Raw genomic sequence first — 11,998 nt, 5'->3', positions numbered from 1 at the left:
TGTCCTCACACTCTTGCTAAATGATGCTGAAAGACGTTTAGGAGGGAGATAGTTCATCTGACTTAGATGAGTTGTACTAATGGAGGATGGGAACGGTGTCTCTTTTTACTGCAGGAATATGTCTGCTTCTTTATTCTCCAGGTTAGGCTCTGTTATTGTCTTTTTGTCACTTATTATTTTCAGTAATCTATTTTCTTATTCACAAAACAAGCTTAATATATAGCCAAAGCTTCTAGTTCCTTCTAGTTGGCTTTTAGGAGTTATAAAATGATGTATTTGGCTTCTTCACTGATGCTAATATGTGGAAGGACCCATGCCCATTCTCTGTGATAATGGATAGCATCATATACCTCTGAAACTTTTCTATAATCAAGGTAAGTCTTCATAGGGGACCTGGGCTGTGCCAGGCTGTTAGAAGGCCTTACCCAGATCTCCTCTGGCCTTTGGGATACGTGTGTATATGCTCTCATCTTGCAAATTTAAACAGGTCTAGGAGTACAGGCCTGTAATCCCAGACACTTGGGAGGTAGAGCAAGAGGATCACAAATTTAGGGCCTGCTTTGGGTATAGAGTAAGTTTAAGGCCATCCTGGGTAACTTATCTAGACCACATCTTACAATAAAAATCAAAGAGGGCTGAGAAGCTAGCTCAAGTTGCTTGCTTAGCATATATGAGGCACTGAGCTCATTCCCCACCCACCCACCAAAAGGAGTGGAAGGAAATATGGTTCACAATGAACCATCTTCCCAAGGACTGAGTATGATCTTAGGATATGATACTCCCAGTTTAAGGGTGAGATAATGCTGAGCCAATAGGAGTAAAATAAACTGTTAGAATATTCATGATGTTCCCTAAGTTTTGAGTAAATGTTTTAGCTGCATTCTTTTCTCCATTAGTCTGTGACCTCCAGGAATGCCATAGTTATATATATAGAGAAAGAGATGGTGCTGGAGGGAGGGAGGGAGAAATTTGTGGCTGATATCTTAACTGTTTCTTCAATCTAAGTGCTAGATTGCTGGTTTCTTCTTGAAGGGTGTGTGTGTGTGTGTGTGTGTGTGTGTGTGTGTGTGTGTGTGTGTGTGTAAGGCAAGCCCAGTCCCTGGTTAAAACCTGCAGAAGTGACTCCAAGGGGGATTCTATTGGAACTCATAACGAAACTTTGAATCCCGCACTTTACCACTCTGTCCTACATCAGCCATACTCACACAAGGGACTGGATAGGAGATCAGGCAGAATTGGCCATTTAGTATTGGCTGTCCTCTCCCTGTCCATAGCTCCCAAGTTCATTTTCACCCTGTCCATGCAGGGAAAGTCTTTCTATGTATGTGCAACTGAGTCAAGAAGACAAAGGAAATCCATATAAACTGTAAGCTTTTAGAGATGAACACCTAAGAGCTCTACTTCTAGAGTGCCACTGTACCCCAGGACTTGAAGAATTGTAGTGACCACTGTCCAAGTGGTCAAGGTTATGGTATTTCTTTTCTGAACCCCAATATTACTTTTGGATAGTATATCATAACACAAAACATGCATGATGTCAACCCTGCCTCTCCATGTGTTAATCTGAGATTGTTTGTAATCACTAATGAAATTTAGCTACTAAGTCCTATTGTTAAGCATGAAGAAAAATTTAACCACTATCCATAACTCAAAAATTTAAATTAAAGTGACTTAAATGTCAATCGGATACCTAGAATATTTATGTGCCTAACTCAGTGTTTTCTAACTCAATGTTGGGAACAGAAGACCATAAGGGATAACTTATGTTTAGAGATATTGCTTATGTGGATATCTGGTATGAGTCAGCTAAAACATGACTGACACTGGACAGTCAGGAGGCTACGAGTCAGCACAAAATAGCTGACAATGCATGTCTGAGAAACTCCCAAAGTGAGTAGTGATATATTATCTGTTATGTAACTATTCTTGTCTGTAAAAATGTGGCCTATAGCCAGTGGCTGGGAGTTCTTTGTCTTGCTTTAGCTGTTGCCAGCCTGTGTGTCTGTCTCTCTGTAGTCACAGTACCTCCTTCCTTGTGGCCTGTGTGTGGGTCTGTGCCTACCTGGATGCTGGCCTGTGCGTGTCAATGTGTGCCTGCATAGTGGCCTGTATGCTGGTGAATGAAGTGTGTCTCATCTGCCTGTGGACCCTCGAGATCCCTTCCACCTCTCAACGTGGTTGCAGGGACACAGCACACAGTCTTTAAGGGAGGATATTTGTTTCATCATATTCAGTCCTGCTCTGGCACAAACAGGTTCTGGAGATGTTTTCCTGAAGTTCTGAGCAGCAAAGAGCTTACCCATTGGCAATGAAAAAAATGTAAAGGGGCAGAAATCTAGGGACAATTGGAGTTAAGGTAGATCTCTTTCTGAGTTTCTAGAAATTAGCATCTTATATTTACTGGTAGAAATGAATTCTGATGTTTCACCAGGTGACATCTAGGAACTTAAGAGTTTTGAATACTGAGGAACTCAAGGCAGCACCATAGCAACATTACCTGGTCTTGGTGCTTTCTTTAGGTCTTGCTCTAGAATACCCTATGTTTCTGCTCCCATCTGTGAATTTTAATTTCTCTCCCCTTTTGTAGTCCCTTCAATAATGACAGGAGACATCTGAGTCAGAGGAACACCTATCTTTACTCACAGTGACAATGTCTTCATCTTTAGTGAGCTTCCTGTGGCCAGTCACGAGTGCTCCGCCCCGGGCAGCAGAATCGATGCCAAGTGCGCTGGAAGGCTTCCTTGACTTCCTTGTTTCGAAGACTGTAGATGAGTGGGTTGAGAGCTGGGATGACGAGAGTATAGAACACAGATGCCATCTTGTCCGTGTCCAGGGCATAGCTGGAGCTGGGACGCAGGTACATGAAAATAAGGGTCCCATATAGGATGGACACAGCTGTGAGGTGAGAGCCACAGGTGGAAGCTGCCCTCCGACGGCCCTCAGCTGACTGCATGCGGATCACAGCAACAGCGATGAATCCATAAGACACAGCAATAGCCAACACTGTGGTTGTCTGGATAAAGCCACAGACAGCAAAAAGAAGGAGTTCATTGAGACTGGTGTCGTTGCAGGAGATGGCAAGCAGTGGAGGAATATCGCAGAAGAAGCTGTTGACTTCCAGGGAGCCACAGAAGCTCAGGCGAAAGGTGAAAGTTGTATGTACAAAGGCACTCACTGCTCCACCCAGGCCTGATGCCCCAAGGAGCGCCAGGCATAGACGTGGTGACATAACTGTGGTATAGAGAAGAGGGTTCCCAATGGCTACATAGCGATCATAGGCCATGACTGCTAACAGGCAGCACTCAGCATCGGCCAACCCGGCAAAGACAAACATCTGGAGGGCACAGGCTACATAAGGGATGGTGGCACGGGACAGTAGGAGGTCAACCAGCATCTTGGGGCCAATGGCAGAGGAATAGAAGGCATCCAGCAGGGAGAGGTTGGCCAGGAAGAAGTACATGGGTGTGTGGAGCCTGGCATCTATACGAATGAGTAGCACCATGCCCACATTTCCCAGCAGGCTGACGAGATAGATGGGCAGGAATATCAGGAAGAGGGTCACACGCATGTCCCAACGATTTGTGATCCCCAAGAGAATGAACTCAGCAGGCATAACTCTGGACCGGGTGAAGTTCTCTGAGTTCATTCTGCTGGGTGGAGTCTAAGAAAGAAAGCAAGAGAAAATGAGAGAAAAGCTATGCCCATCATGGGAGAGAGAGAGTCCTGAATCCTGGTTCTAGTCTTAACTGGACAAACTTGCTCATGTAACATTGACAAGCTGTATAACCATCACACACTGTTCCTAACACTGAGAAATCTGCAGGTTCATCTTCACAAAAGCAGAAGTTTCCTTAGTATGGGTTTTGAGGTTTGTTTAAAGGAACCCTTCCCATTGGATAAGGCCCGGGAAGGGAGTGAGCAGGTGTCTTAGGAAAACGAGGTGTGAAAGAAACAAGGATGTGAATGTTTGTTCTCTGCCAGGGACTCTGGTGGAGTCAGCTTGACAAAGCGAAAGCTGGGAAGCTGGTTCATGAAGCAAAGAGTTTCAAGGAAACTCCCTTCCCGGGGGCCTGGCATTTTCTCCCTAATCTATATAAACCATAAAATTAATTTTTCCATTCCCACATTAGTCTAGTGTATAGATCCACGTGCACTCTATATAGTATTACCTTATAGTAAATGCCTTTTAAGATTGTATTCTAACATAGCTAAAGCCTTTTTCCAGTGTTCTTAGATTCCAGATAGCAGCAAGGAGCTTAACTCATTCAGTAAACAATTAAGCACTTGCCATTTTACTCAGCTGTTTACAGATAGAGACTAAAAGTCTCACTGAGATAGAAATCTTTTACTACAGGCTACTTCTATGTCAAGTATAAGTTGATATACTACCCTGATAAGGGGAAACTCTCCAGACAAGATAAGTTTTACTAGACCGAAGAATTTAGAGCTCTGTGATAGCGCATTACTCTTAAGGCCTGTCAAGAGTTAACAACCCCCTGATGCTTTTAACCTTAAAGTGTGAAATTCTTGCCTGGCATTAGGCTGATCCTAGGCAGGGCTTGTTATCCCTAATGTAAACATTTAATTAGTCCCTGTAAATTCCTTTCTGCTGTAACTGGTGAATTTCAGTGTATCTTGTCTTTTTGTGATTTGTATCTTCTGATAATTCGTTGTTATATAAGTCTGAAGCTCAACCAGAACATTACATTCAGATTCAACACATTTCTCGTGTAATCTGTCTGTCATTTTCATCCGGAATCTTTGTCCATCTGCCTAAGAAATCCCGTTCTTCACAGACCAGGGACCTAGAGAGTCTGTGGCAGTTCTCTACTTTTCTGAGCCTTATTTTTTTCTCTGTATAATGAGGGGAAAGCAGCAAGGATAAGCAGTAAGATAATGCATATGAAGGGTCTCATACAGGGTCTGGAACATAACAGGCTTCCAGTGAAGGGTCAGTGAATAGAATCAGGTGCACTGGTTCAATACAGGAATGAAACAGCTTTAAGGCATTCAGAAGCAGTGGACTTCTTGATAGGAAATGCTGCTTCACACTCTTGTGTCTTCTCATTTATTCCTTTTATTTAAGACCTGCTTCTTTGTTTATCTTCAGTGTGAAGCTCACTGGTGACCTACCCAAAGGAAACTAGACATCTCCCTCATCTGTGCCTGCTGCAGCATATATCCATTGGACTATTTCACGTGCTGAATTAATGAATTCATTTTGAGATAAGATCTATGTAGCCCTGGCTCTCTTGGAACTCACTATGTATAAGTCAGCCAGACTTTGATCTCACAGAGATGATTTGCCTGTTACTGCCTCCCAAGTGCTGAGATTAAAGGTGTGTACCACTACATGTGGTTTAAAAATATTTTAAAATTAAAGTAACTTTTAGAATTATTTGTTTCATACTTACATGTATGTGAGCCTATGCATGTGTGTGAGTGCTCAAAGAGGATAGAGGCATCAGATTCCTTCAAACAGAAGTTAAAAGTGGTTATAATCTACTTGATGTGGGTGCTGGCAATTGAATTCAGATCCTTTGGAAAAGCAATGTATACACTTAACGGCTGTGCTCTAAATGGTTCTAAAGCCCTTGCTAATTTTTTTAATTGGTTAATAACCTATGTACATTAAGGAACAGAATGTGACATTATGGTCTATGTACACACATTAGAAAGACTCAGTCAACAGTAGAACATAATAGAAGGCCCAGAGATACATACACACAACCAGACACTTAAATTTTGACAAACATTTGAAAACTATACACTGGGAAAAGACAGTCTTATCAACAAATGGTGCTGACAAATCCCACATAAGAATGAGAGCTCCCAGGGACTAAACCACCAACCAAAGAGTACACATGGAGAAACCCATGGCTCCAGCCGCATATGTAGCAGAGGAAGGCCTTGGGAAGAGAGGCCCTTGGTCCTGTGAAGGCTCAATGCCCCAGTGTAGGAGAATGCAAGGACAGGGAAGCCGGAGTGGGTGGGTTGGTGAGCAAGGGGAGGGGGGATGGGATAGGGAGTTTTTGGAGGGGAAACCAGGGGATAACATTTGAAATGTAAGTAAAGAAAATGTCTAATAAAAATGTTAATGAGATTAGATCCCTATGTCTTTGCCCTGCATAAAACCAATTCAAAGTGGATCAAAGACCCTCATCTGAAACTACTAAAATCAAATACAAGGAAAATATAGTAGGACATAGGTATAGCCAACAAATTCCTGGATCTAAACTACAATAGAACAGGAAACAGCCTCAAGAACTGACAAATGAGCATTTTGAAATGTAAATGAAGAAAATATCTAATAATAAAAAAAGAAAAAAAGAAATCTCATGAAATTAAAAAAACTTCTCCACAGCAAAAGAACGTAACAACAGAACGGAGAGACAGCCTGCAAAATGGGAGAAAATCTTCACCAGCTATACTTCAGATGAGGCTTAATATCTAGAATATACAAAGAACTGCAAAATTAAACATCAGAAAAAAACTGTTATCAGTAAATGGGCCAATGATTGGAACAGTCAGTTCTCAAAATAAGGTATAGAAATGGACACTTTAACATGTTTAATCTCTCTAACCATCAAAGAAATGCAAATTAAAATGTCTTTGAGATTTCATCTGACTCTAGTCTGAATGACCACTACCAACAACATAAAGCATGATAAATATCGGCAAGATGTAGGCAGAGAGAAACCCTTACCCACTGTTGTGGGAGTGCAAATTAGTATAGCAGTTACGGAAAGCAATGTGGAAGCTTCCCAAAAAAACTAAAGCACAATGACTACAATGCCCACCTGACCCACTCCTGGACTCACAGGACTCTATATCTTATCACAGAAATACTTGTGAGTCAGGAGATTAGGTAACAGGAGGAGGGATCGTTCAGAGACGACCACATGAGAGACAGCTGTAGTTGAAAGACTGGCAGCTTTTCAGCCTACCTGAGCTTCACTCGGTCAAGGGAGCATGTTCTGAAAGGCGGTGGGTGCTTTGTTAAAACAGTGGATCACTTCAGCTCTTTCCTCACTTCTTTCTTTTTGGCTCTGGGAGCCAGGCCACAAACGAGATATTGCTTCTTTGTATTGGTCCCTTAAACAGTCCCCTTCCCCATTACTATCCATGTGTCTCTGTACAGTGCAGTGTCAATAAACACAGGTACCCCTAGCTTCTGCCTTCTAGACTCAGATCCACACCTGCTATGCTTGCATATCCATGCTCATTGCTGATTTTTACAATAGCTAGGATGTATAATCAGCCTGGATGCCCATTAACAAATGAATAGATAATGAAAAATCTGATACATGTTATTCAGCCATGAAGAAAAATATCATTCTGTCATTTGCAGGAAAATGGAAGAAACTGTAGACATTATAGTTAACAAAATGGGAATGAAGCTCCAGCCTCACTCAGACATTTGTACCGTTCATGAACGAAACCAACTGCTGATGGCCAACCCCTTGTGGATTTTGTTTATTCCACATGAAAAACAAATACCACTCACCTTTACAAATTGAGGGGAAGCTCTTCCTTGGATATCTCTCCATTTCTCCATCTGTAGAATGGGAAGAATGATAACAGAACTTTGAAGATGCTATGAATTCAGAGTCCTCTGAAACTCCTCTGACCTATGTAACTTCTCAGGTTCAGTCAGACCAGGATGGCTACTACCTACACTTAGCAAAACATAATGCATTCTTCCAAGGAGATGAGGATCTTGAGGAGGGCTCATACTGGATCCACCTTACCTGAAGAAGGGATTTGCCTTCATGTATCTGACTTTCTACCTCCTGAAGCATTCACTGAGAACAACCTGACCATCTGGACTGTCTTTTGGCTTCTAGCTTTCCATTCTCTTAATATTCCTTAGGAATTTTTTTTTTTTAAAAGCTGGGATGACTGTGATTGGCATAGCAATCTCATCTGTTTTTTCTGATCTCTGCTCCCACTGCCTCAAGTAATTTCCTTCCTCTGTTTATAACAATCCTACCTGGAACATTGTACTCCAAAGAAGGCAAAAGACTAAAAGACTCATAGCTACAAGGAGCACAGAATTGAGCTTTGAACTATGGCTTCCTTGTCTATTCTCCAATGATGTCATGTCTCTAGGTCTCTCTCTTTAGTCTTTTATCCTCAGATTGAGTACTTTGGTCTGGATCAGTGGATCCAGTTCCATGCCGTGGTCTGGTGCCATTAGGATTTATGATGAACTTTGTGAAAAGCTGATTATTACAGACAGTGCTCATAGATTCTCAACAACCGTTCTAGAGTGAGGTTCAGAAGTCTGCAACTGAAAAAAAAATACTGATTCTCTTACATAGCTGACCTGGATCTTGCTGACAGCTCTCCTCAGTTACTAACATGTATGACAGCTGGTTAGAGATCTCATTGAGTGCAGTATCTAACTCAGAAAATTTGCAACCTTAGAGTCTACATTTCCAGCAAAGCCCCAGAGGGGGATGCTTTGCTGCTGCTGGCTTGGGCGCTGCTGATACCCCGGGTGATAAGGATCAGTACTTCCAGGGGTGACTCTTCAGGATTCCTATTTTTTTCTGGAGAGATCTTTTAACTCTTTTCCTTCCTTTTGTGAAATTCTTCTGCCCAGGCCCCACTTCAATATGGTGAGGACAGACTGGCATTTCTCAATGTATAGCTTATCCTTTCCTTATTTTGGAATTTTTAGCTTATTCCTCCCCAGTGTACAGACAATTAGTATGTCTTTTCCCTCATACCAGTAATGTTATGAGCTATGAGTTTAAGAACATACCAAGAAACAGAGGTGTTCGAAGAGGTTTTGTAGCAGAGAAACTTCAGCCCAGCCTTTGAGGTAACAGTGACAGAGGAAGGCAACAGGGTTGTGTCCCACTGAAGAAGTAAAAACAGAGGGACTTAAAATCTTCCTGGCCCTGAGGGAATGAACTATTTCTGTTTTCTTCCTGCTTTCTTCTTTCCACACTGTGGTTCCAGAGTCCTTGGAGACCCTTGCCTCCATATCCTTTGGGGACTCTGTGAATAGCTAGGGACTACTAAGGAAAAATCACTCTTTATTTTACCCCTGGGTCTATTTTAGAAGTTTGGTTGAATGTGTCCCCAGGCTTTGATTGGGTCTCTTTGGTTCAATTTTACATACCCATCCAATACACAAACATACATTTTAATGTACTATTATTAAGCACTACTATTATTATCCTTTAAAATTTTTGAGCCCTTCTACATAAGCTCACTTTTTGTAGTTTTAATAAATTACAGTGTTCCTCATGTTTGTAATGCTCACCACATCCTTTTTGTTTGTTGCTTGTTTTTTTGTTTTTCAAGACAGGGTTTCTCTGTGTAGCCCTGGCTGTCCTGGAACTCATTCTGTAGACCAGGCTGGCCTCAAACTCAGAAATCTGCCTGCCCCTGTGTCCCAAGTGCTGGGATTAAAGGTGTGCACTACCACTGCCCTACTTCACCACATCCTTGTCTGCCAGTTACACTCATCTTTTTTGTTATAGAGCAAGCTCCAATGTCACAAGCAGGCAGTGTCCCTGTCTCTGAGGCAGAGTTATTCCTTCTCAGTATATCTGTCTTGGAGACAGGATCTTTCTACGTGTCCCATTCTGACTGGAGTGTGATGAAATATCAAGGTATTTTAATTTCCACTTTCCTGATAGTTAAACATATTGAACATTTATTAGCATTTCTTCTTGAGAACTAGCTATTCAATTTTTGTGTTTATTTATTGATTGGATGATTTGTCAGTACTAGATTTGTTGATTTTTTTTTATAGATTCTAGATACAGATGTATATGTCAGAGGTGTAGTTGGAGAAGGTTTTTCTCCTACCATGCAGGTTATTTGTTCACTCTGCTGATTGTTTCCTTTGCTGGGCATTAGCTTTTTAAAGTCATACAGCCTCATTTTGTTAGGATTTCATGGGTCAATGGGTTGCTTTCAGAAAGTGTTTGCCCATCCCTGTACTTTGAACTGTTCTCACCGTCTTTTTCTCCAGCAGTTTTAGACTTCAGGACTTATGACAAGGTATTCAATCAATTTTGAATTGAGTTTTGTAGAGGGTGAGAGGTGTCTAGATTCATTCATATCATGATGTAGACACATATTTTCCAGAGCACCAACTGTTGAGGAGGCCATTTTTTCTTCTGTTGGGATAATCTCTTGTACACTGTGCAAAGCTTGTCTTTTTATTATTCAAATGCTGATTTATGTATAGCCAGAGAGGTACAGGCTAGAGCTTGGTATTGTTATTTTTATGAAGCAGCACCTGTTTCAATGTTTTGTAAACATTCTTCTCCATCACATTCTAATTGGTTTAATAAAGAGCGGACTGCCTCTAGCAAAGCATAGGATAGGTGGAATTTCCCGGAAGAGATAGGAACTCTGGGAAAGAGTTAGAGGTTGAACATTTGCCAACCACACAAGGAGGAAGAAACAGGTATTTATACTGAGGAGAGGTAATGAGCCAAGTGGTAGGTGGGGACTAGGTGGTCAGGTTTACTTTGCTTGAGGAGTTTATTTATTTTTATTAATTTTTATTGAATATTTTCTTTATTTACATTTCAAATGTTATTCCCTTTCCTGGTTACCCCCTTCAGAAATACCCTATCACATCCTCCCACTCCCTGCTTCTATGACGGTGTTCCCCTACCCACCTATCCACTCCCACCTCCCCTTCCTGGCATATCCCTACACTGGGGCAGTGAGCCTTCCCAGGACCAAGGGTCTCTCCTGCCATTGATACCCAACAAGGACATTCTCTGCTACATATGTGGCTGGAGCCATGGGTTCCTGCATGTATACTCTTTGGTTGGTGGTTTGGTCTCTGGGAGTTCTGGGGGCTCTGGTTGGTTGATTTTGTTGTTCTTCCTATGGGGTTGCAAACCCCTTCAGCTCCTTCAGTCCTTTCTCTAACTCCTCCATTGGGGACCCTTGCAGAGTCCAATGTTGGCTGTGAGCATTTGCCTCTGAACTTGTCAGGCTCTGGCAGAGCCTCTCAGGAGACAGCTATATCAACAAGCACTTCTTGGCATCTACCATAGTGTCGGGGTTTGGTACATGGGATGGATCCCTAGGTGGGGCAGTCTCTGAATGGCCTTTCTTTCAGCCTCTACCCCACACATTGTTTTCATATTTCCTCCTGTGAGTATTTTGTTCCCCCTTCTAAGAAGGACTGAAGTATACACACATTGTTCTTCCTTCTTGAGCTTCATGTGGTCTGTGAATTGTATTTTGGGTATTCAGAGTTTTGGCTAATATCCACTTATCAGTGAGTGCATACCATGTGTGTTCTTTTGTGATTGAGTTACCTCACTCAGGATGATATTTTCTAGTTCCATCCATTTGCCTAAGAATTTCATAAAGTTATTGTTTTCAACAGCTGAATAGTGTTCCATTGTGTAAATGCACCCCATTTTCTGTATCCATTCCTCTGTTGAAGGATACCAGGGTTCTTTCTAGTTTCTGGCTATTATGAATAAGGCTGCCTTGAATGTAGTGGAGCATGTGTCCTTATTACATGTTGGAGCATCTTTTGGGTATATGCCCAGGAGTGGTATAGCTGGGTCCTCAGTTAATACTATGTCCAATTTTCTGAGGATCTGCCAGGCTGATTTCCAGAGTGGTTGTACCACTTTGCAATCCCACCAACCATGGAGGAGTGTTCCTCTTTCTCCACATCCTTGCCAGCATCTGCTGTCAACTGCGTTTTTTTATCTTAGCCATTCTGACTGGTGTGAAGTGGAATCTCAGGGTTGTTTTGATTTGCATTTCCCTGATGACTAAGGATGTTGAACATTTCTTTAGGTGCTTCTCGGCCATTCGATAATCCTCAGTTGAGAATTCTTTATCTTTGTACCCCATTTTAAAATAGGGTTATTTGGTTCTGTGTATTCTAACTTCTTGAGTTCTTTGTATATATTGGATATTAGCCCTCTATCAGATGTAGGGTTGGTAGGGATCTTTTCCCAATCAGTTGGTTGCCATTTTGTCCTATTGGCAG

At 41.9% G+C, this 11,998-nt stretch overlaps 1 protein-coding gene across 1 annotated transcript; it reads right to left on the bottom strand.

Annotated features, from left to right (window-relative positions):
• Positions 1-2,662: 2,662 nt before the first annotated feature.
• Positions 2,663-3,646, bottom strand: Olfr368 (olfactory receptor 368). Its single transcript, NM_146374.1, has one exon. It carries the CDS (start codon positions 3,644-3,646, stop codon positions 2,663-2,665), a length of 984 nt encoding a protein of 327 aa, NP_666486.1.
• Between the last annotated feature and the right edge of the window lie 8,352 nt (positions 3,647-11,998).

Source organism: Mus musculus, chromosome 2, assembly GCF_000001635.26.
Source record: "Mus musculus strain C57BL/6J chromosome 2, GRCm38.p6 C57BL/6J".
Taxonomy (NCBI): Eukaryota; Metazoa; Chordata; class Mammalia; order Rodentia; family Muridae; genus Mus; species Mus musculus.
This window is presented reverse-complemented; position numbering and strand designations above follow the sequence as displayed.